Source organism: Cannabis sativa, chromosome 4 (genome assembly GCF_029168945.1).
Source record: "Cannabis sativa cultivar Pink pepper isolate KNU-18-1 chromosome 4, ASM2916894v1, whole genome shotgun sequence".
In the NCBI taxonomy this organism is placed as follows: domain Eukaryota; kingdom Viridiplantae; phylum Streptophyta; class Magnoliopsida; order Rosales; family Cannabaceae; genus Cannabis; species Cannabis sativa.
The window spans coordinates 4,006,507-4,032,833 of NC_083604.1; the positions used below are offsets into that span (position 1 = coordinate 4,006,507).

Here is a 26,327-nt window from a genome sequence, read left to right on the forward strand (position 1 = left end):
TTATTACTATCATATTCATGCCTCACAATTTTTGCTCAACTGTTCACAAACATGACATATTTGTTAAGTATTGTGTAACGTAAGAAATACTAACGTACGAAAATTTGTTGTATTTTAAGTAGCACCAAGTATCCATATATATTTGGGTATACTTTATTAAAAAAATTTAAGCTTTTATGTTTATTTATTTTTTTTTTTCATTTTACATTATATTGATTGAGATTGTTTGATCGATTAAAAAAATTTTGGCCAAATAAAAAATAAATAAATAAAAAAAATTAGAATGGTCATAACAAATAAAATTGAGTTGCAACTTATACATATATCTTAGTCTTAATAGCAAATTATTTGAAAGCCCCTTAGAAGGGTTATTTAGGTAGATGGAATTGTCCATTCTTACGCTCTCTTTAATATATCCTTACATAATCCGATGGCCTTATGGAGGTCAACTTATTGGTAGTAGTTGTTCGCTGTGGTCATAATTGTTCTTTTTTATTTATTTATTTATTTATTTAACATATTGAGAGAGGTGGTAGAATCCCCTTAATATATAATTATATATAGTTGTATAAAATAATTTTTATTTTTATATTTCAAAACAATTTTTTTTACAATTTTATTGAATTTTATATAGCAATTTACTAATCAACAGACCAATTTAAATCACAATTAAAATTCATATAAAAATACACATAAAAACTACCGAAACAACTCAAACAGTCAAACCGTTAATTTAAAAAAAAAATTATAAAATAATTTCCCATATATATAAATTTAACCAGAAAATGTAGAATTTATTTCGAATAAAAATGATTGGTTTAAATTTATTGCCAGTAAGTGTGTCTTTATATGTCTTTACTTGAATTTTATACATAATAGCAGTTGTTTAAAGGGTATGACGTTCCTAAAACTGAGTATCTTCAATTGATTTATATGAAATTCTTTTGAGAACGACGTGGAGAGTGTTAGTCACTCGTTAGTATCATCAATTGATTTATGAAATTCTTTCTGTCTTGTATTTGTTTAAGAGCAAGAAAGAAAGCAATAAAAGATATAATGATTTTCTTAATTGAAAAAAAACGTGGGATTCTGAAACAGCAGGTTTGTGCATCCATATTGTATTTGTAGTTGGGTGTTTACGGTAAAGGTAGTGCGGTTTTTGACTATTTTTTCAAACTAACCCGCACATGCGGTTTTTCAAATTTCCCAAACTGCACCCGCACCACGAAATTAAAAAACCGCGAAAAATGGTGCGGTGGGTGTGGTTTTTGCGGTTTGGACTATTAATAATAATTAAACTATCATAAATACAACAAAACTTGAGCAACACTTCAAAAACACCATAAAGCTTGAAAATAAATATGAAAAAAAAAAATTAAGTTTCAATAATACAATAATTAGTAGGCTTTGGGTTGGACATTCATATATTGGACCTAACTAAATATAAAAATTGGTATTTTTATAATGTGCGGTGCGGTTTGAACTGCATATTAACAATTCAAAACCACAAACCGCACCGCGCGGTTTAGAAAAAATTCAAACCGTGACCGCACTGCAAAGAATTTCAAACCGCATTTTTTTTGCGGTGCGCATGTGGTGCGGGCAGTTTGAGCAGTTTAAACGGTTTGATGAACACTCCTAGTTAATACTAAAAGTCCACCATTTGCCAGAAAAATCAAATAATTTATATCCATTCTATATAAAGTGTGGCTATGTAACAAAATTCTTTAACGATACTTTTTTAGATTTCTACGTTAACTTTAACAGAATATCCTATTAATTAACAAAATATTCTTTATTAATTTTATAATATTATTATTATATTTAAAAATAAAAATTATATTAATATTTTATATAAATTTAAATTCAAAATATGTAAAATACTATACATATTTTTAATTATATTTTTAAATTTATTAATTTAACTTTGAATTAAAATAAAAAAATTATGTAAATATTTTATATAAAAAATTTAAATTTAAAATATTATAAATATTGTTAACCATATATTTAACTTTATTATTATTTATTTTATATCTTAAATTAAAATAGTTGTAATAATGAATTGATTGTTTTCTATTTTAGTTGTGGTAAATCGATTCACACATCATATTTTTCGTAAAGCTTGGAAATAAAAGACCTTTATATCAAATTTACGAATCCAACCTATATATAAACACACTCAAATTTGGTTATGTGAGTTTTGGTTAAAAGTATAGTAAATTACAATATATGCATTATCAGATACGTTACCTAATTAAGAAAATTTAAAAAATTTAAAAAATACGTTTATATATAATCATATCCAATGACACACCAATGTAACAATAGCTTAATGTTTTTTCTTAAAGATCAAAATCTCAAACCTTATTTAAAAATTTTAAAAAATACATCACCTAATTAAAAAATAAATAAACATACATGTATTGCACTTAAATCACCTAATTAAAAAAAATTAATTATACGTGCATTGCACGTAACATCAACCTAGTATATATATATCCATCAACCTAATATGGCTCGTGGCAGAGGAGCTCAAACTCGTGGAGATCGTGAAGTTGAGAATGCTTCAAACAATTCAAACATGTTCTCTGTTATTGGACAGAATTATTGTAATGACCGCATGTTAGAATATGGATTAGTAAAGATAATTTGCATTAATTGTTGATATTTTATAATTATTTACGATTTTATTATGTTGTGGGTCCCATTTTTAAAAATCGGCATTAGAGTTTATAATTTCTCAATTCCGGAGATTTTATCAAATGGTTCGTTTGGTACGCCGTATTACATCGTATTGTATTGTATAGTATTATATTGAATTGTATTTTATGCAATATTTTTATATAAAACATTATGTGGTATTAACTTTTATGTACACCTAAATATATAATGTTTTTAGTATAAATTAAAGTTTAACATAGTATTATATAAAAATATGATATATATAATCAAATTCAATATAATACAATACAATAATACCTAATATGACGTTCCAAACAAGCCCTAAGAGTATTATTTATGTTAAATATGAATTATGTAATTTTTATGATTTTTGCTCGGCGACGATGGAAAATGTGATGGATAGTCGTTAGAGTCACATGAGTAATTTTAGAACCTATTTCTTAGCGTAACAAACTTTTGTGATATTATGAATACTGGGTTTAAGCGGGATTATGATTTTGGACTATTTTACCCCTAGGCTTATTATTGCTTAAGTTACAAGTAAGAAATGCATTTTTGGTACAACTGGCTATTTTAGTTTTTCAACATTTTGAGTGAATTAGTGGAATTAACAATTAAGAAGAAAAATAAAATTTTCAAAATAATCTTAGAAATTTCTCCTTCTCTCTCCCTTTTGCTCGACCACCACAAGAACCAGCCCTAACACTCACTATTTTTGGGAAATTTAGCAAGAAATTAAGGAGTATCAAGTGGAGGTAAGCCCTAGCACTTTATTCTTTTAGTTATTCAAGCTTAAAGTTTAGTTCTAGCATGCAATTTTGTGAATTATGGCTGTTAGGGTTAGAATTGATTATGGTTCAATTCTTAGGTTCATTTTAAGTTGAAATTGAGTTCTTGCAGCTGGTTATGGTGTTTTGTGTGGTAAAGGTGGCACGTTAATTAGAAAATTACTATAGCGCACCTAAGTATATCAAAGCATTACAATTATCGATCGACGAATGTCAATGATCTTTCGAATCCTTATTACCTTTATAATGGTGATAATCGAGGAGTTGTTCTTGTTCCAAAGATACTTATTGGGTGTGAGAACTACAACACCTGGAGAAGATCCATGCTAAATGCTCTTGTTGCTCGAAATAAAGTGAAGTTTGTTAATGGAAGATTACCTCAACCCGATGATGATCATGAAAATTATGACAGTTGGTGTCGATGTAATAATACTATTATATCTTCAATTCTTCATCCTAATTCTGATGAAATAGCTAACAACATTATGTATGTTGATAATGCTACTAAAATTTGGACAGAACTTCATGAAAGATTCAATTAGAGAAATGCACATCGAATCTTTGAAGCTAAGAAGATTATGCAAAGTCTTACTCAAGGATCGAATAGTGTTACCACTTATTTTACTCGATTGAAGGTTTAATGGGATCAAATCAGGGAATATAGACTACAACCAGTGTGTTCTTATGGTGCTATGAAGGTGATTCAAGAATATCAAGAAGAAGATCGACTTCTTGAATTCTTAGTTGGATTAAATGATTCTTACAACATGGTGAGATCTCAAATCTTAATACGTGATCCACTTGCAAGTGTGAATAAAGCTTATGTTACTGTTATTCAAGAAGAAAGACAACAATGATTAAATAGTAGCTCTAGTAATTCCTCTGAAATGAAAAATTTTACATCAAGTACTACTTGAGTTTGTTGGTGTTGTTCAACTATTTCGATCTAAGTATACTTTTATTCATTATGATATGTCTGGACATACTTTTTCAGTATTCTATAAAAATACAAGAAAACGACAAAAAAATTACATGAAAGTAATAAGAAAACAACATCAAAACAATATAAAAAATATATAAAAATAAAATTAAGAACAAAATAACAAGAATACAACATAAAAATATATCAAAAAATCGTATTTTATGTAAATAAAATTATAAAAAATATTAAAAATTCTGTACAGATAGTAATTTTATAATTTTTTTGTTATTTTTGTATTTTTATAAAATTATTCTTAAAAAACGTGGGATTCTAAAACAGGCTGGTGCATTATATTATGTAGCTGGTTAATACTAAAAGTCCACCATTTGCCAGACAAATCAAATATAAATTATTACAAGTTGTATATAAACTATAGTAGTCTATAGAGTAGTCTACTCGAAAATCCAGCCTAGAATTAGATGAAGTAAAAACAGAATTGTTAAAAAGTATTATTAGTAATGTAATTAAATATTAAGTATAACTTTTAAGAATATCATTAACCAATTGTGAAAAACGTGTTTAAAAAATGTTGGACACTATAACCTAATAAAAATCTTAAGAAAAAATAATATTACGTGGATGCTACTTCTTTGATCATCGTGCTCACTTGCTCCCTTGTCCCATACCGTACCCGACGGAAGCGTGGCGCCCTCCCCCGCAGGATTGGTTGAAGCTGAATTGCGATATCAGAGTGGGGTTGGACAGTATGTGTGCGGCTGTGGTCGCAAGGGATCACGTTGGCAAGGTGATCTGGGTGGTTACTTCTAAGCTGGAATTTTCTAATGCTCTCTGTGGGGAAGCAATGGCGTGCTGTCTGGCCCTTCAGGAAGCAAAAGTTCGTGGTGTCAAGTTTCTTATTTTGGAGAGTGATTCGAGGGTAGTGATCAATGCTCTTAATGGGAAGGAGTCCCGGTGGGAGCTTGATAACTACATCTCTTTTTGTAAAATCACCTCCCCGTTTTTTATTGGTTGTATGTTTGAATCTGTTAGTAGACGATGTAATTTTATGGCTCATAATGTGGCCAAGTGGGCGTTTTCCCATCAGAGGTTCGGCTCTTTGCCTCTATCATCTCTGCCTGAAACTATATTTTGTAATGACCACGAGGTCTGACTGATTTTATTCTAATGCATGTACGCTTTTCTTCAAAAAAAAAAAAAATGTCCGCAATGAGAGAATATATAGTAGAGAGAAACAATCATGGGTACCAGAAATATTGATGATGATGTTACTCACGACTTATCGGCTCTATTATCTTCTGCCCACAGAGATTTTCTCGTCCGCAACAATGGTGATGAGGTCTGATATTTTCAGCAATTTTATTGCTTTATTAATTCCAATTTTATTACCCAGGAAAAAAATTAAAGTGGAGAATTTAGATGTTTAAATGTTTTTATTTTATTATAGACTTTTTTTATTTAATTATATTTATTACAAAAATAATTTTTTAATAATTCCTCTAGTATATTTAAATAATTAATTGACTATTTTTTTTTTACCAACAAACAAAAATTAAAGTTATTATAGCGAGACTTGCTTTTTATTAGGCGTAACAATAAAATTTGATTAGGAAGTTTGGGATGAATATGTAAATTTGAAATGATGAAAATCTGATATTAAAAAAATTAGGAGTGTTTATCTAATTCACTTTGCACTATTTTACTCATATTTATTCATATTGTAAATAGTTTATAGTGTTTAATCTGATATTGTAAGTGTAGATTGGATTATATATATCGATTTAATTCTGTATGATTTATGTATGTGTCGATACCGAAAGTTTATAGTTTACTAGGGTTTTTGATTGATGGAGATTTTTGTTGATTTTTATGTTGGTAGGTTGAGATTAGTAGTTTGCATGGGAAACCTATTGGATTGTATTTTTGTGGATCATGGTATGAACCGTGCCGCCATTTTACCCCAAAATTAGTGGAACTCTATAACGAGCTGGTTGGTTCGGAAGAGTTTGAAGTGGTGTTTGTGTCTTCTGATCCAGATGAGGAATTATTTAATGACAACTTCTCAGAAATGCCATGGCTTGCTATTCCATTTTCCGATACTGACACCATAAAACGACTGTATGAAACTTTTGATGTAATGGGGATTCTTCAGCTTATATTTATCGATTCAAATGGGAAGGTTTCGACGGATAATGGGGTCTCAATTATGGAAGAATATGGTGTTGATTCATACCCTTTTTCTCGTGAAAGATTTTATATCTTGATAGACCAAAAGGAAGAAACTAAGAGGAACCAAACCTTGAGTTCTATTTTGGTATCTAGCTCTCGTAACTATCTGCTTTCCAAAGATGGGAATCAGGTAAATTTCCCTGCCTACATGCATTAATCTTATTTTGCTAATTATTAGAGGGTGTTTGATAGTATTTTTGTTCTTTTTAATATTTTAATCACAAAAATAAAAGTAAAATTTATATTATTAAAATTTTGTTTTTAAAAAAACAAAAATGTAATTTATAGGGCACTTTTGTTTTTCAATTTTAAAAACAGAAAATGAAAGTGTGTTTTATAAAGTTTATTTTTTATATTTATTTTCGATTTTATTTAAGTCAGGTTAGGGGCTGGGACCGGGTTCAGTGCCAGGTCAAAGTTTAATCGGAGTCTAAAATAAATGTTACCAAATGCCACCTAACTTTATTACTTTGGTGTTTTAAATTTTTAACAATGATTCTAATTTATAGGTACTTGTGTCTGAGATTGAAGGTAAAACAGTTGGACTCTTATTAATGAGTTGTGATGAATCATGTGTTGAATTTGCTAATACACTTATTGAGGTTTACAATAAGCTCAAAGATAAAGGTGAGAATTTTGAAGTTGTGTTAATATCTCTGAATTATGAAGAGGAAGAATTCAAAAAAGTATTGGAAACAATTCCATGGTTGGCCTTACCATATAAGGATAGGACTAATGAGAAACTTGTGTATTACTTTGATATTTCAAGCCTTCCTACTCTAGTTATAATAGGTCCGGATGGTAAGACTGTGAACTCCAATGTAGTTCAAATGGTAAAAGAACTTGGCATCGATGCCTACCCTTTTACACAAACATGAATCCCAAAACACTTACTAGTTTTTGGGATGGTTCTTGATGATATTGTTGTTGCCATGCATATATGGGAGGAAATGGGAAATGGATATATGTTGTTATTCTAATGTGAGGAATGTGACTTTGATCATCAAAGCAAAATATGCTTTTGGAGAAGGTTTAAGAAGAGAGTAAAAATGGTCATGGTGTTTGAGAATGAAAAAGAGGGAATTGTTTGTGAAATAGTTTAAATAAATCTAAGCTCTGTATGTTTGTATTTCTATGGTTTGCCATGGTGTGTGTGTGTATTGTCATCTCATTGCAAATGTTGCTTGTAAGTTGTAATTCCACTATGTATGCAAATAATTTTGTTGACTAGAGGTTATATGATGATGAATGTGTTTCCTTATTATTGGGTCACTTTTAATTAGCTAAAATGCTATAATTTCATAAGATTAATTAATTAATTCCTTTAAAATATGAAGATTAATTAATTAAATGAATTCGAAGACTACAATTTTTTAATGAGAAAATAGATTAGAATTTTTTTCTCTTTTGAATTATTACTACTAAACTAAATCAAGAATTGTGAATATTTTTACCGGTAAAAAGTGTTCTCCCAAATTATTTCACAATGCTTAAATATATCACTTTTTGCTATATTTTATTCCATTTATCTAACAAAATTGGTGATGCGGCTAATGTGTCATTGCCAAATAAACACCAAATTAATAATGTATAATTTAAATAAAAACTAATTAAAATTTTAAAAAAATTAATAAAAACATTAAATTAGTTATTTTTATTCATTAATAGTTATAAGAATATATTTTAGAAAAAATTAAATTGTACATGTGGCACTAATATGACATTGACACATTAATATTTTGTTAGCCATATAGGATAAAACTTAATAAAAATCTTATATTTTAGCATTATAGTTTGATAGAATTATTAATAAACAAAAATATTATGGGAATACACTATTTGGTAGTTGTAATAATTTGGGAAAATAACCTTAAATAACTAAATAAAATTACGGAATATTTTTATAAAATATGTTTGATAATTAGAGTTAGATGTGAGAGTAAATAATAGTATAACCATGCCTATTTAATAAAATAAATGAATAAAATGGTTTGTCAGGAGTACTTTTGTTTCTAAATTATTACTATCATATTCATTTCATGCCTCACAATTTTTGCTCAACTGTTCACAAACATGACATATTTGTTAAGTATTGTGTAATGTGGTTGAAAGAAATACTAACGTAGTATTTTAAGTATTTGTTAAGTATTTTAAGTATTGTTTATGTATTTAAGTAATAGAAAATTTTGAGATTTTATGTTTAATTTTTTTATTAAATTATTTTTTTTTTATTTTACATTATATGGGTTAATTAGATTGTTCAATTGACTAAAAAAATTAAAAAAAAAATGGTTTGTTGACAAAAAAAAATAAAAAAATTATTATTTTTACTCATTTAGTTATTGTTTTGATTAAAAGAATATTCGAAAGTACATATAATTTTTAACTAAATTACCTTTTTTTTTTGATTGAGTAAAAAAAAAAATAGATATAGTTAATTTAAATCTTTGTAAAATACTGTTCTCAAAAAAAAAAAAAAAAAATCTTTGTAAAATACTTCTCATTAATTGAGGATATTATTTATTTATTTTGTAAGGCAATTGAGGATATTATTAGTTATTCCAATTAGGTGCAAAAACACCATAAGAGTAATGATATAAATATAAATTTGTTTTTATTAACATATAATTAATGCAGATAAATAATGAGGTGTTATTCATCCTTGACATAATTTAGTGTTGACCCTTGTAGAGATTTTTATTTTTTTATTTTGAAGAGGCCCTTGTATAGATTAAAGGGGCATTTATTGCACCTTGAATAAGTTTTCAAATTTTTTTTCTTTTCTTTAATGTGAATCAATGTTCATATTTATATAAAGTCATGACACTTTTTTTTTTATATACTATTTAGAATTAAGTTAAAGAAAAAATGTAACAGAATAAAGGAATAATGGGAATCAATATTTATATCTACTAAAAGTGTAATTAGTAATGAAAATTATGTTTTAATTTTTATACACTTAATCCTTTATTTTTCTTTTTGTAACAAAACTCTTTTAAGTTTACTTTTCTTTACAAATTTAAAGTGTTAGATAAATATTACCGTTAAATACTATCTAAATGACCATTGTGTATACTTGTGTATACGTGACAATAAACCTCGAAGCCAATACATTGATAATCCAGTTGGTATATAACAGTGATATCTAGCTAGCTCCTCAAATTTGTAAAGAAAAGTAAACATAAAAGGGTTTTGTCACCAAAAATATAAGGAGATTAAGTGTATAAAATCAAAACATAAAAGGGCTTTGCCGCCAATAACCCTTACTATAATTATTTGGAATTAAAATGATAACGATTTTATCTTGTTTACTTTATTAGAAAACGTAATAGGATTCCTTAAATTGACTAAATTAGCCTTTTGATTTTTTTTTTTGAAAATAAAATAGCAACTTCATTGAAATTTAGCATCTTGAATACAAAAGAGTCTGAATATTAGATGGAACATTATGCTCAAGAATGCTATGACCAGAATGATACCGAGAATGTCTAGCTACATAATATACTTGGTTTGCTGGTCGTCTAATAAAACATATTTGAATATTCTGTAAATAAAAAAGTAACGCTTTACAATCGTTAATAATCAAACCGAAAACAAAGAACATTTGTTGATCACTACGAATTGCTTGAACGGTGAGCAAATGAACATGCTATCAGTTTCAATCTCTACATTTTTTCACTTCTTGTGATTGGCCCAACTAAGACCTTTTATACCCATGCATGGCTTCAATAACTCTCGCTAGATAAAGACTTCCATGATACTCGACCCTGATGTTCAGAAGTCTATCAGAACTATTTCGAGCTACAATCTCAAATCCATCAGAAGTTTTCTTATCAAATAAGGCAGTATCAATCTTAATGTTATTACTGTCCGATTTTATCTAAAACTCTATTTTATCATCAATGTTTTCAAGAGACAAAGATGATAGAATAGTTTTATCCTGAAATTTTCTCCAATGATCAAGAGTTGCACTTGCTGATATAAGACATATTTTAAAAGACAAAATTGTCATTATATATATTTAATTTTAAAAAATAAAATAAAAATAAATAAAAGTCATTACAAAATAGTGGCATTTCTTAAAAAAAATAGTGATATTCCTTTCTTCTATTTATTATTTAATCAAGTTTCCCTTTTTTAAGTTTAATAAATTAAAGTAAACTGAGAATGACTATTTTGCTATTAATCTCAGTACTGCTTGAATAATTTAAAAAAAAAAAAAAAAAAAAAAAAAAAAAAACTTTATTAGAAGTTTTGTCTCTAATTTATTATTAACACTAAATCATGCATGTCCACAGAATTATGTAGGTTTGTTAAAAATTCCTGTCAACTATCCAATCAAATTTTTTTGGTTAGTCAATCAACAACGTGGGGAGTAGTCGTTATTATCAATTGATTAATGAAATTCTTAATTAATTTTGTCTTGTTTCTTTGAGAACAATAAGAAGAAATCAAGGTCCCAATTTGCATTGACTTTCTTTGTTTTCAATTGGTAATTGACTTTTTATATGTTTCAAGGTAATAGCAAAAGATTGGCAATTAACTAAACATGACATGATGACATCAATTATTGTTTATTTTTGCTTTAAAAACAGAAATTAAAAAAAAAAATCACTAAGAAAAAAGTGACTAAGAAGTCTTTGTTAATTTTTCTTTGATAACAAAGAAGTCTTCCTTAGTTGTTACTTAAGACCCAAGCTAGCACAAGATTGAAGAGAAACAATCATGGCTACCAAAGATGTTGATGATGTTATTCATGATTTAACGGCTCTCTTCTCTTCTGATGAGAGGGATTTTCTCATCCGCAACAATGGTGACCAGGTTTAAATTGATGTTCTTAAGCAATTTTATTCTTGTATTAGTTAAGAATTTTTCTATATTAATAATAATGTTCTTTGGTTATGAAATAAATTGGAATTATCCTAATTGATTAGATATCTTTGTTTTAGTATCTGTTGTGCAAATGGTTTTAAAGGAATATCTATTAATAAGAAAATCAAACAAAGACCAGTACATGAAGATATAGTTTATAAAACAAAATCATACTAGGCTGTTTACAGAAAAGAACTCTATCAACTTTAATTAAGGGTCTAATTATAAGCTACCAAATCGGTCAGGAATAGAGAAATATGAAGTATACTAACATACTAACATCAAAGAAATGTGAAGTGTAATAACATCAACTAAGGATTAGTATTTGATTAATTAAGTTGACAGGTTTTTTTTTAAAAAATAAAATAAATAAAACTAGTATTATTAAAAAAAAGATGTTTTTGTCCTTTAATCATTAAAATATATATATTTAACTAATAAAAATACATAAATAGACTAAAAAATTACAAAAAAAATACAAATTTACAGTTTTTTTAATATTTTTACAAATTTATATTGTTTTTTTACAAAAATACAGATAATTATTTTTATTTTATTTTTAAAATAACATTATTTTCATGTTGATATATTATATAAAAACAAATTTGTGTAAGTAAAAAAATTGTGTCGTTTTAAATACACAAGCTGCAAACATCAGAATTCTTTCCTTGCTTTAAGAACAGTGATGAAATTTGGTTTCATAGAATCCCATTTACTCGAATGGTGTTGATATTAAAGTTTAAAGTTCAGTAAGCATTTTGGCTGACAAAGATTAATTTTTGTGACTTTTGTGTTCATAGGTTAACATTAGTAGCTTGAATGGGAAGATTGTTGGATTGTATTTTTCTGGATCATGGTTTGGTCCGAGCTATCGTTTTACTCCTAAATTAGTGGAACTCTACAACGAGGTTGCTTCGAAAGAAGAGTTTGAACTAGTGTTTGTGTCTTCTGATCGAGATGAGGAGTCATTTAATGGATACTTCTCTGAAATGCCATGGCTTGCAATCCCCTTTTCTGATACTGACACCATAGACAGATTGAATGATTCTTTTGACATCATGGGGATTCCTGACCTAATCATTATTGATTCAGATGGGAAGATTTTGACAGAGAATGGGATCTCGGTTGTGTTGGCATATGGTGTTGATGCATACCCTTTCTCTCGTGAAAGAATTGAATTTTTGAAAGAACAAGAAGAAGAAGCTAAGATGAACCAAACTTTGAGTTCTATTCTAGTATCTAGCTCCCGAAATTATCTGCTTTCAAAAGATGGGAAACAGGTAAACTTTCCTTGCTACATTCTAGTGTAAACTTTTGATTGTTAATTATGATTCTAATTTATGTATGGATAGGTTCCTGCCTCTGAGCTTGAAGGTAAAACAGTTGGACTCTTGTTCTTGAGTTCTCAAGAACCATGTGTTGAATTTGTTGAACCACGTGCTGAATTTTCTAAACCATGTGTTGAATTCACTAATACACTTGTGGAGATTTACAATAAGCTCAAGAATAAAGGTGAGAAGTTTGAAGTTGTGTTAATATCTCTGAATTTTGAAGAGGAAGAATTCAAGAAAGGATTGGAAATAATTCCATGGTTGGCCTTGCCATATAAGGATAGTACCACTGTGAAACTTGCTTGTTACTTTGATGTTACAACTCTTCCTACACTAGTTATAATAGGTCCAGATGGTAAGACTGTGAACTCCAATGTAGTTGAAATGGTTGAAGAGTTTGGCATCGATGCTTACCCTTTTACACAAGAGAGGCTTGATGTGCTTGCTGAGATTGAGAAAGCGAAACTGGAATCACAAACACTGCAGTCGTTATTGGTTTCTAGTGATGATGATGATTTTGTAATCGACAAAAATGGTTCCAAGGTTAGATCTTTTCTTTTTTTTCCTATCTTTGTAGTTTATATGAATCACATAGATTTACATAGAAGCGGAGAGGGGTAGTCGTCATATATTTTAGTTAGTTACGACATATATTTATAATAAAAAATGATATTTATAAATATAATACACTAGGTTTGGTGTAATAGTTATGTAAGATTGTATATAAATGTCACTAAAAGCATTTTATTTTCATATTATTATTGTGCTAACTTTGCTTTGGTGCTTCATTTTCATATTTACATGAGAGATTGTTAACAATGATTCTAATTTATGCATTGACAGGTTCTTGTTTCTGAGCTTGAAGGTAAAACAGTTGGACTATTATTCTCAGTAAGTTCTCATGAACCATGTGTTGAATTTACTAATACACTTGTTGAGGTTTACAATAAGCTCAAGGATATAGGTGAGAAGTTTGAAGTTGTGTTAATATCTCTGAATTATGAAGAGGATGAGTTCAAGAAAGGATTGGAAACAATTCCATGGTTGGTCTTGCCAAACAAGGATAAGATCATGACTAAGAAACTAGTGCGTTACTTTGATGTTTTAAACCTTCCTACACTAGTTATTCTAGGTCCGGATGGGAAGACTGTGAACTCAAATGTAGTTGAAATGGTTGAAGAACATGGAATTGATGCCTACCCTTTTACACAAGAGAAGATTTATGCTCTTGCTGAGATTGAGAAAGCAAAACAGGAATCACAAACACTAGAGTCATTATTGGTTTCTAGAGATGATAATTTTGTAATTGGCAAGAATGGTTCCAAGGTTAGATCATTTTAGATTATGTATCAAGTTTTCTAGATTTTCTCCATAGATTATTATAACTCTCATTTTGTTTTTTAGGTACCAATTTCTAAACTAGTTGGAAAGAACATTGTTCTCTATTTCTCAGCTCATTGGTGTCCACCATGTCGTGGATTCACACCTAAGCTTATCAAGACATACAATGACATCAAAAAGAAAGATGATGCATTTGAAGTAATCTTCATCTCTAGCGATTCTGATCAATCCTCATTCGAGGAATACTTCTCCATCATGCCTTGGTTAGCCCTTCCATACGGAGATTCAAGGAAGAAACTTTTGAGTCGAACATTCAAAATCGAGGGCATTCCAACAGCAGTAGCCATTGGCCCTTCTGGTCGAACAGTGACAAAAGATGTGGTGGAACTCGTAAGGAATCATGGGACAAATGCTTATCCATTTACTGAAGAGCAGTTAAAACATTGTGAGGAACAAGAAGAAGAAATAGTAAAGGGGTGGCCTGAGAAATTAAAACATCATCTTCATGCTGAACATGAGCTTAAGCTTACTCGTCGTGCAGGATATTGTTGTGATGAATGTGAAGAAATTGGAAAGGGATGGTCATTCTACTGCGAGGAATGTGACTTTGATCTTCACCCAAAATGTGCTTTGGAGAAGGTAGAAGAAGAGGGTCAAAATGGTGATGATGTTCAGAATGGAAAAGAAGGGATTGTTTGTGAAGGTGATGTGTGCCGCCGAGTTTGAGAAATAGTTTACAAAACTAAGCTCCGTATGTTGTCATCTGATTATTTTACATTACAAAATGTTGCTTGTAATTCCATTATATGTATGCAAATAAATATGTTAATTTCTGATAATATTTAAGTTGTATAGTTTCAGAAAAGTCTTAAACCAAAACTAATAGTTTTCTTTTGGATAGATTTTAATCTCACAAATATCATTTATCCAATTACTAAAATTTACACTTTATTAATAAATATCACATTTAATTACAAATATAAATAATAACTAACTAAAATAAACATATTTTTCTTTTCATTTCTTAGGAGACAACTAACTCTCTCGCCTTTCTGTGCCTCCTTCCATTTAGGAGTGTCAACGGGTCAGGTCGGATCCGACTATGATTCCACCTGATCCAGATCATGTAAGGATCTGCCCCGCCCTGCCCCGTTAGATCAAATACTCGAATCAGATCAAAGCCTACCCGACTTATTCGGATCGAATTTGATCCGATCTTTCATTTGGTCTAAGCTTGGGGAGCACTCATCCTGAGGTTAGGCTCTTCCGAAGAGAGCATGAGAACCTTCGAAACGAGAGAGAGTCGAGAGAGTCGAGAGAGGAAAATCTTTCTCTGCAAATTGATCTTGTTTTTGTTTTTAGTATAAAAATGAAATTTTTTATGTAAAAGTAACTAATTAGTTTTTTATCAGCATAACTAAAAGGTTACATTTGAAAACTCAGGAAAATAATAAAAAACGAAATTTGGGATTAATTTCGTTTCAGGCATATTATTTTAAAATTAAGGTATTCTTTAATGACGTGGCAAGGTATTATTGTAATTGAGATTTATTAAGGTATTTTTGTAAATAATTTATATTTTAAGTATATTATTAAAAAAATCCCCACAATAAATGTACTATTTTTTCATTTACATTTATGTTATTTTTATTATTTTATTAGTATATTTACCTATCACATTAAATTATGAAATACTTATATTATTTTTTATTATCTTACATAATAAAATAATAATAAAATTAATTATAAAGTTATTAGGTTTTATTTTTCTTAAAAAAACATTAATTAAATATTAAATTTTACATTAAAATTTTACAATTGTATATTAGAACACAAAACTAAAATCTAATGTAAATTTACCACAAAACTACTTTGCTCTTATCTTATGATAATGTTAACCACTATTACTATTTTAAGATGTGTAATCAATACTATAGAAATGTGATACTTTGCCTTTAGTATTTTTCAAATAAAAATAAGAATACTTTTTCTTTTGAAAGAAAAATAAGAATACTTCTATAAATACAATATCAAATTTTATATAATTTAATATAATAATTTTTATAAAAAATAACCTTAATTAATTACAAAACAATTACGAATCGAATAACACGTTCTAGTATTCTACTAATTTCCGTTCATTTAGCTAATGACGTGTACACTTTTCATTGGACAAGACAAATAAAATTCCACTGTTTCCAACATAAAACAAATAAGTTATTACATGTGTATCCAGTTTAGATGAAGAAAAAGACAATATGACGTGGATTATGACGTCATAAATGGTATTATCTGAAGGTCAATTGACTCTGAAGTCTACAATTGAAGAAAGCTACAAATCTATTTTTTTAGAAATCTAAAATTGCTAAAAGGTTTGGCCGGTTTAACCCGATCAAACCGACCAAACCGTTAGTCGATTTGCAATGAACATGCTATCAGTTTCAATCTCTACATTTTTTCACTTCTTGTGTTTGGCCCAACTAAGACCTTTTATACCCATGCACGACTTCAATAACTTTCACTAGATAAAGACTTCCATGATACTCGACCTTGATGTTCAGAAGTCTATCAGAACTATTTCGAGCTATAATCTCAAATCCATAGGAAGTTTTCTTATCAAATAAGGCAGCATCAATCTTGATGTTATTACTGTTCGATTTTATCCAAAACTCAATTTTATCATCAATGTTTTCGAGATATAAAGATGATAGAGTAGTTTTATCCTGAACTTTTCTCCAATGATCAAGAGTTGCACTTGCTGATATAAGCCATATTTTAAGGAAAAAATTGTTATTATATATTTAATTTTAAAAAATAAAATAAAAATAAATAGAAGTCATTACAAAATAGTGGCATTCCTTAAAAAATTAGTGATATTTTCCTTTCTTCTATTTATTATTTAATCAAGTTTCCCTTTTTTAAGTTTAATAAATTAAAGTAAACTGAGAATGACTACTTTGCTATTAATCTCAGTGCTTAAATAATAATTAAAAAAATAAAAAACTTTATTAGAAATTTTGTCTCAAATTTATTATTAACACTAAATGATGCATGTCCACACAATTATGTAAGTTTGTTAAAAATTCATGTCAACAATCCAATCAAATATTTTTGGTTAGTCAATCAACAACGTGGGGAGTAGTCGTTATTATCAATTGATTAATGAAATTCTTAATTAATTTTGTCTTGTTTCTTTGAGAACAAGAAGAAAGCAGGGTCCCAATTTGCATTGACTTTCTTTATTTTTAATTTGTAATTGACTTTCTAGTAATAGCAAAAGATTGGCAACTAAACATGACATGATGACATCAATTATTGTTTATTTTTGCTTTAAAAACAGAAATTAAAAAACAAAAATCACTAAAAAAAAAAAATCTCTAACTGGTTATTGACTAAGAAATCTTTGTTAATTTTTCTTTGATAACAAAGAAGTCTTTGTTAGTTGTTACTTAAGACCCAAGCTAGCACAAGATTGAAGAGAAACAATCATGGCTACCGAGGATGTTAATGGCGTTACTCACGAGCTATCGGCTCTCTTCTCCTCTGTTGAGAGGGACTTTCTCGTTCGCAACAATGGTGACCAGGTTTGATTATATTGCACTACTCTATTTGATGTTTTTTAAGCAATTTAATTTTCCTTGAAAGTTTCGATTTTTTTGTTTTAGTTTTCTTTGGTAATGAGATTGGAATAAACCCAATTGATTATTTTCAAACGTGATTTTGGGAGAAACCCATTTGCTCGAATGGTGGAGATTTTACAGTAGAGTACTTGGTTGATGGGATTATTGTTGGTTTCTTTTTTATGTTTGTAGGTTAAGATTAGTAGTTTGAATGGGAAGATTGTTGGATTGTATTTTTCTGGATCATGGTGTGGTCCGTGCCGCAGTTTTACCCCCAAATTAGTGGAACTCTACAACGAGGTTGCTTCGAAAGGAGAGCTTGAAGTTGTGTTTGTGTCTTCTGATCGAGATGATGAGTCATTTAATGCCTACTTCTCTGAAATGCCATGGCTTGCTATCCCCTTTTCTGATCCTGACACCATAAAACGATTGAAGGAGTCTTTTAGTGTCAGGGGAATTCCTAAGCTTGTCATTATTGATTCAAATGGGAAGGTTTCAACCGAGAATGGGACGGCGGTTGTGTTGGAATATGGTGTTGATGCATACCCTTTCTCTCGCGAAAGAATTGAATTTTTGAAAGAGCAAGAAGAAGAAGCTAAGAGGAACCAAACCTTGAGTTCTGTTCTGGTATCTAGCTCCCGAAACTATCTGCTTTCGAAAGATGGGAATCAGGTAAATTATCATGGCTAAATTCTTGTGCTAATAACTTTACTTTGGTGTTTCATTTTCTAATTTATGTATTGACAGGTTCTTGTCTCTGAGCTTGAAGGTAAAACTGTTGGACTTCTATTCTCAGTGAGTTGTTCTCATGAACCTTATATTGAATTTTTTACTAATACACTTGTTGAGGTTTACAATACGCTCAAGGATAAAGGTGAGAAGTTTGAAGTTGTGTTAATATCTCTGAATAATGAAGAGGATGAGTTCAAGAAAGAATTAGAAACAATTCCATGGTTGGCTTTGCCATACAAGGATAAGATCACTGAGAAGCTTGTGCGGTACTTTGAGTTTGATGTTTCAGACATTCCTACACTAGTCATACTAGGTCCAGATGGGAAGACTGTGAACTCCGATGCAAATGAACTGGTTGAAGAACATGGCATTGATGCCTACCCTTTTACACAAGAGAGGATTGCTGCTCTTGCTGAAATTGAGAAAGCAGAACTGGAATCACGAACACTAGATGATAATTTTGTAAATGGCACCAATGTTCCAAGGTTCGATCAATTTTTTTTTATTATTTTGTAGCTTTTGTTAGTAGTCTATATGAATTGCTTGTACTTATTATTATTATATCTCTCATTTTTGTTTTAGGTACCGATATCTCTGAACTAGTTGGAAAGAATGTTGTTCTCTATTTCTCAGCTCACTGGTGTCCACCATGCCCTCGATTCACACCAAAGCTTATGAGTATTGTTTTAATATTATTATGATTTTTTTGTGTTATATAATTTTATTATTACTATATGTTAATTTTCAATGATACAATATACTAACAGAGCCGGTTCTAGGCATAGGCGGGCTAGGCCCGTGCCTAGTGCCCACACTTTTCGGGGCCAAAAAAAAAAAATAAAAATTATTAGACTTTTATTTAAATAAAATTTAAGTGTATTATAAGTAACAAATATTCAGGTGGATAGCATAAAGGTCATGGGTTCAAATCCCATAACACTATAAAATTAGTATAATATATTTATTTGTTTTTGTTATAATAAATTAGTATGCAATACTATAAAATTTATATAATTTAATTTAATTATTATATAATTTTTTTAAGAATATTAATATATAATAAATATATTTTTATAATTTTTATTAATTAATTTATTATATTTGTTCATTTTATTAATTTTTTAAAAAAAATAAATATTTACTCATTTAATTTTCAATGTTATGATTATTTTGTATTTCAGTCCCTTCAATGAATTCGGTTATTCATCTTGATTTGACCTACATTTGGAGCTGTATTATTTCGAATTTTAGATTTTTAGGTGTTATCAAAAACACAGATAAAATTAATGTATTTTGTTTGAAAACAACTATAACGACATTGATTTGAGCAAAGATACTGTATAAACGATAAAGAAAAAAAATAGGAAAGATGTGAAAGAGAATTTGAAGAAAAGGTAAGATAATGTTGTCTTGTTTTATTTGAGAACCACGTGGAGGGTACTCCTTATTATCAATTGATTTGTGAAACTCTTATGTATTTTCTTGTTTTTTCTTAAAGCACTAGAAGAAAGTTGGGTCCCAAATTCCCAATTTCCATAAACTTTTTATGTTTTAAGGTAATATTAAAAAAGACTGATTTGGTACACACATGACACCAATGTATTTTTTAATATATATATTTACAAATGAAAAAAAAAGGTTAATATATGTAACATAAAAATTTAATTATACATAATTTTTTTTAAGATAAATAGGACATTATTTTTTACAAAAGTCACTAATTAGACAATCTATTAATAAAATAGGTAATGTATTTTTTAAAATTATATAAATAGAATCCTAAATTGATTTATTGTCAAAATAACTTCATAATAATCCGATCTAGAGATATTATGACAAATCAGATTGCAATTTTTATATCTGTTCGTATTAAAACAGATGGTCCATAACTTTTGCAAAATACAAAGTTCAAAATAGTATTTACTCTATTTTTTAAAAAAGAAAATTAAAAATATAGAATAAATCATCGTAAATAAAAAAAATAATATAAAAGATTAGGTAAATAGCGGCATAAGTACCCAAAATTTTATGTTTGTAAGCGGCATAAACCCAATATTTATTTTTAGCGGCATAAGTACCTAATATTTGTAAAATTGTAATTTTCTTCCAATTTCGTTAGTACAGACTCTGTTTTGAATTTATTAAAAGAATATTTAGAAGTAACTGATACTACATATTTCTATCTAGACCTAATGATCAAGAATTTAGGCCTTATATTTGTCCTGTTTAAGACAATAACAGAGTCTGCACTGACAAAATTAAAAAAAAAATTACAGTTTTACAAACATTGAGTACTTATGCCGCTAAAAATAAATATTGGGTTTATGCCGCTTATAAACATAAAATTTTGGGTACTTATGTCGCTAATTACTCTAAAAAATTTAAAAACTTATATATAAATTTTACTTTTATATAATCAAAACTAATTTCGTAATAAATAAATTCATTTCTGGATGAAATCAGATAAGAAAGAATATTATAAAAAAAAAAAAAAAAGGTAAATAGCGGCATAAGTACCCAAAGTTTTAAGTTTGTAAGTGGCATAATTTTAATGTTTATTTTTAACGGCATAAGTACCCAATGATTGTAAAATTGTAATTTTTCTCTAATTTCGTCCGTACAAACCTTGTTATTTTTCTAAACAAGCCACATAAAAGGTCTAGATTCTTAATCATTGGGACTAGACAGAATCATGTAATATAAGTTACTTCCAAATGTTCCTTTAATAAATTTAAAACGGAGTCTGTACTGACAAAACTAAAAAAAAAAAAAAAATTGAATTTATATACTTGCATTTAGTTAAAATTTGTCCTCAAAACTCATAATCTATATCTATATCAATATATATATATAAAAGAAAGTTTAAAGGAATCCATGTGGCAGCCTAATTAGCATTTTTCCTTAATCTCTCTTCTCCTCATTTTCCTGATTTATTATGGAAGTTTATACGTTATTCTATCCTAATCTCTCTTTTATAATTTTTCAAATTTATTTAAATTTTTATTCTAATTTAATTAGTATCATCATTTAAACCTATAAAACCGTTTTAAAATTTATAACTTTCCCGTTTTAAAAATTACATTCATTGTACCGTATTAACCTCCTAGGGTTTCATTTAGGAAACCATACTTCTTCTCAAAAAAGATAAATATCGTCTCATTCGTTTGCTCCACCATCGTGGCCTCCTCTGCTCCACCAGTCACCATCATGTCTTGAGGAAATTGTTAATCAAGATCATGGTTATCTGCGGGTAATCTTTCTTATTTCTATTTTCTTTTATAGATTTTACTTTTTTCTTCTTTTTTGGAGAGAAGATCTGTACTGTGTTTCATTTATTTTTTCAATATGAGGTTTCAATGCTTTATACAGTGTTCGGGAGATTAATAAAAGAGATGAGATAGCTTGGTATGCAGACGGGGATTATACAATGAACAATGAGTATATAATGATGGTGATTATAAAGTGTCAGTATTAAACACAAAATACTTTGAGTTTTATGCATTATTATATCAGCCATGAATGATGAAAACCTTGAATTAAGGTTTTTCAGCAAGTTGATTGTGGTACCGTTGAAGACGGTCATGGTAACTTTATTAATTCTTATTGCATTAAAAATTAATTTTTTTTTGTTATGTGAATCTGATTATATAATTTTTTCTGACATATTAAAATGGATTTTTTATTTTTGTCTTTTTTTTTTTTATTTTAGTTTTTGGTACAGGTTATATTATTAATGATGGCTTTACAGATGAAACCGATGAAAATGCAAGGACCTTTTATTTTAATTTACTGATGTGCATCGATGTTGGTTCTTCCTTTTTCTTGCTATGTTTTTATTGAGCAAGGAATAATTACGACTCTCTTGCATTGAATGAAAGTATCTTTCTCTAAGCTTTATTTTTTTCTTCTTTGGAGTGAAGATCTAGGCGTATTTCATTCTTTTTGAATGTGAGATTTCAATATTTTATTATATATATATTTGAGTATCGATATCAATTGCACATGGTAATTTTAGTGTTTTTTTTCTATTTGGTATAGATATGATTCATTTGTGCTCTTTAGAATTTGGCACTGAAGTTAATTTCTTATTTTAATTTACCAGTTCGTCTTGATATTAGTTTTCCTTAATCAACTTTAGCTTTTGTTCTTCTGAGTTATTTTTTTTTTCATTATAAATTTGCTCAAACGACTTTTCTATTTTTGAAAAATGATTTTCTAATTTTCTTGGGAGGTAAGAACAATGAAAACCGAGAGTCCGTCGATGATGACTCACATTTGCTCTTGAGAGAAATCGAAGCAAACAAATAAATGAATATATTGTTGTCTTACATAATTCCCTAATGGCTGATTCTTATGTCCAAAGGGTATCTCCCTTTTTACTTGATAAAATAGTGATCTTCACTTGACTTCATTACTAAAAATTAGTAAGTTTTGTTTTGTTTTAAATAGTAAATATTTTGAAAAGCTAGCTAGATATGTATATGAAAATAATATATACTAACAAAAAAAAAAGACCAAATTGTATTTGGTAGTTCGTAGTGTCCTTTTTATTCTTTTTGACTTTTTAAAATAAATAAATAAATAAATTTTTATGTTCTTTTTGATTCCTTTCTTCTAATGTTTTTGAGAGGTAAGGAAAGGTGGAGGGTAGCACATATTCTATGTATAGAAGGGTTTATACACATTTTTAAATTCTTTTTACTTCATTTTAAATTCTACAAATTATGCTTCTAATTTTAAAACTGTTGTTTTTTTTTTATGATTCTCATCCAAACGTTATATTTTAAACTTGCATTATTAGAATTGCATTGTTGCTATTACTAAATTATTAATTAAAATATCAAATCTAATGCATTTAATTCTATCATATTTTTATATATATAAATTTAATTGAAAGTTAAATTTAGGCTGAAAAATATCCACTTAATTTTTCAATACTTTTAAATAATTAATTATATAAGTTACATTTTAATAAATAATAAAATAAAAATTGAAATTAAATATTTAAAAAAAGAATGATTAATGAATTAGTTGAAAAAAATAATTAGTTAATTGATTTAAGCAAATTTTAATTGAAATTTATATAAAAAAAAATATCTACTTACTTTTATTTATATTTTAAATAATCAGATTAATTATATTTTATCAAACAATAAAATAATTAAATTTATATTTTTTTTTAAAAAAAAAACTACTTTTTATGGAAAAAAATAGCTTAAAATTGACCTAAGAATAATAAAAATATAAGTTTATAATAAAAGTTGGGCACACCGCGCGAAGCGCGGCTTAGTTCCCTAGTTTATATATAAAGGAAAGCATTAGAGAGATTAGGTGGCACTCTACATTTTATTTTATTAAAATTTTCTATTTTCTCAAAATTTTATATTTTTATTAAGTTTGTATTCATAAAAGCTTATTATAATTAGTGATAATAATTATTCAATTACCACCTTTCAACTTATTTTAATGTAATTAGTGATAATAAATATTTAACTACAACCTTTCAACTTATTCATAATTTGACAACCTTTCAACTTATTCATAACTCTTTTATTTATTGTATTTTATCACTATATATGTAGATATATTTGTCCTCTTTTATGCAATATATATTTTGATCTGTGCTATTGTTTCTTCTCTAATCTTTGTTAGGCAACTTATATGTAATATTTTAAGTGTATAAATATATTTATTTTTATATATATATATATATACATGTTTATATATTAGCATATGTACTTACATTTGTATCAATTTTACGTGTAGGTTATGTCAATCAACAAGCATTCATGTAAAGAAGTTTTTGCTACGCTAATTAAGGAGAACTAGCACCAATCCTGAAGTATCTTTGAAAGCCTCATGAGTTTTCTACTTTCTTAAATAGCACATTTGTCATACATGTTAATGATGTTTATCAGGTAAATGATGAACAAATTTCTTACTGAAAAATGTTATAAGCTCCTCACATAGAATGAAAGTTTATTTGATATACTTCTGTGGCATGATCTTCTTATTACTTTCTAATTTATTTATTTTGTGGTTATTTTAAATTTTAATCTCATATTATTCTAATTTTTAAGATTTATTAAATAATAATTAATTAATTAAAAGAGAAAAATTAAATAATTAAAAAAATAAAGTTAACCTACCCAATTAAAAGATGCAAAAATAACCGAATTTTATAATAATACTAATTATTTTAGTTTATTATCTATTATTATTAATTTATATTATTTGATATGATCATTCTTGCTTACCAAAAGAAAAATGAGATTATAATACAATATAAATTAAAATAAAAAAATATGTAGTATTTTTAATTAATATATTGATAATAGGTATAATAGAGTATACTAAGTGATTTATTATATAATAAGTTTTGATTTTAATCTTTATATATTAATTACATATATAATGCTTAAATAATTATTAAAATATATAACAGTTGTTTGAATATTTTTTTATAGAATATTTTATATATGTTATTTGCTTATATATATTCCAATTATTAAAACAAAATAATATGTAATAAAACTCAAATATAAAATCTATGCACATTATTACCCATATAATTATAATAATAAGAAATAAATATTAATTTATATCTTTCATTTATTTATATTTATATCTTATATATCTATATATTCATATAAAGGTAAATATAAAAGTGATTGACATGACAACTACTATTTCTTTCTATTGTTTCTAATTTTTAGGTTTTTTAATTTTTTTAATAATTATAAAAGAAACAATAACAAAAAGAAGAATGTACATTAAAATTGGTTGCATTCTTAAGAATATGAAAAGCTCATATTTAAACACCACTCTATTAGTTACTAAGTCATTATATGTATACAAAGTATAAATATAAAACTATGCATTATATTAATTAATATTATGAAAACTCTATATTAATATACCATCCTATTATTAAGTTGTATATAAATAATATATATATAATATAATAAAGAGATGAGCAACTTCTTATTATAAGTCATTTTTCTTATAAATATAATTTTTCTAAATACTTTTACACAATAATTTGTTGTACATGAAATATTTTTCATCAAATTATAGCTAACTTTAGAGAAATAAGCTTTTTGGATACACAAATGTACAGGTGCTGAAAGAAAATTTCTCTATTTAGAGATTAAGTGAAGAGAATTATATTTTTAATTGAATTTTAATTGTTTTTTTTTCAGCAAAAAAAAAATTATTTATTATTTAGATGTAATATATAATATATTATGAAAAATGTGTATGATCTCATCTCAATAAAATAAAGAGAGATTTAAAAACGTCTTCCAAGAAAATAAAAGATGATTGAGTATCATTTATATTTAAATAAACATTCTCAATTATGAAATAAAAGTACATCTCAACAAAATATAATTATTATTTTTGTTTTGCCTTTATAGCATATTATTTAAGCTTATATAAATTGTTAGGATAAAATTATTATTTTTTATTGTGTTTAATAATTTAGAAAATATATGTACCAAAATATTGGACGTTTGAATTTTTGTTATAAACTTAAGTTAGATTAATTTGATAAAATAAAATGTATGTAAATATTTAGCTCGAATAAATAAGAAGATGCTAAATTAAGGGAATTTATATAGTTTTGATGTTTTATATTAAAATTATTAATTTAGATTGACGATGATTCTTTAGTTAGTTTTTAGTTTGTCGTATTTTAAAAAATAATATAGTTTAAAAATATTTGAAGAGCTGCGCGAAGCGCGGCATTGTTACCTAGTACCCAATATTTAAAATATATGAGCACTTT

At 27.3% G+C, this 26,327-nt stretch overlaps 3 protein-coding genes and 1 long non-coding RNA gene across 4 annotated transcripts; all 4 read left to right on the forward strand.

Annotated features, from left to right (window-relative positions):
• Positions 1-5,422: 5,422 nt before the first annotated feature.
• On the forward strand, positions 5,423-7,914 carry LOC115713084 (probable nucleoredoxin 1). Its single transcript, XM_061113000.1, has 3 exons — positions 5,423-5,752; positions 6,293-6,772; positions 7,152-7,914. The coding sequence occupies exons 1-3, from the start codon at positions 5,654-5,656 to the stop codon at positions 7,518-7,520; spliced, it is 948 nt and encodes a 315-aa protein (XP_060968983.1). The 5' UTR covers positions 5,423-5,653; the 3' UTR covers positions 7,521-7,914.
• Positions 7,915-11,309: 3,395 nt separating this feature from the next.
• LOC115712630 (probable nucleoredoxin 1) lies at positions 11,310-15,070 on the forward strand. The gene is made up of 5 exons (XM_030640933.2): positions 11,310-11,463; positions 12,315-12,794; positions 12,867-13,388; positions 13,689-14,171; positions 14,250-15,070. The coding sequence occupies exons 1-5, from the start codon at positions 11,368-11,370 to the stop codon at positions 14,910-14,912; spliced, it is 2,244 nt and encodes a 747-aa protein (XP_030496793.2). The 5' UTR covers positions 11,310-11,367; the 3' UTR covers positions 14,913-15,070.
• A 2,545-nt stretch (positions 15,071-17,615) lies between these two features.
• On the forward strand, positions 17,616-19,431 carry LOC115712633 (probable nucleoredoxin 1). The gene is made up of 4 exons (XM_030640937.2): positions 17,616-17,770; positions 17,999-18,478; positions 18,554-19,023; positions 19,121-19,431. Exons 1-4 carry the CDS (start codon positions 17,675-17,677, stop codon positions 19,134-19,136), a joined length of 1,062 nt encoding a protein of 353 aa, XP_030496797.2. The 5' UTR covers positions 17,616-17,674; the 3' UTR covers positions 19,137-19,431.
• Positions 19,432-21,600: 2,169 nt separating this feature from the next.
• LOC133036437 (uncharacterized) lies at positions 21,601-22,429 on the forward strand. The gene is made up of 2 exons (XR_009687085.1): positions 21,601-21,788; positions 21,908-22,429. It is a non-coding gene; the product is annotated as an uncharacterized LOC133036437 (long non-coding RNA).
• The last annotated feature ends 3,898 nt before the right edge of the window (positions 22,430-26,327 follow it).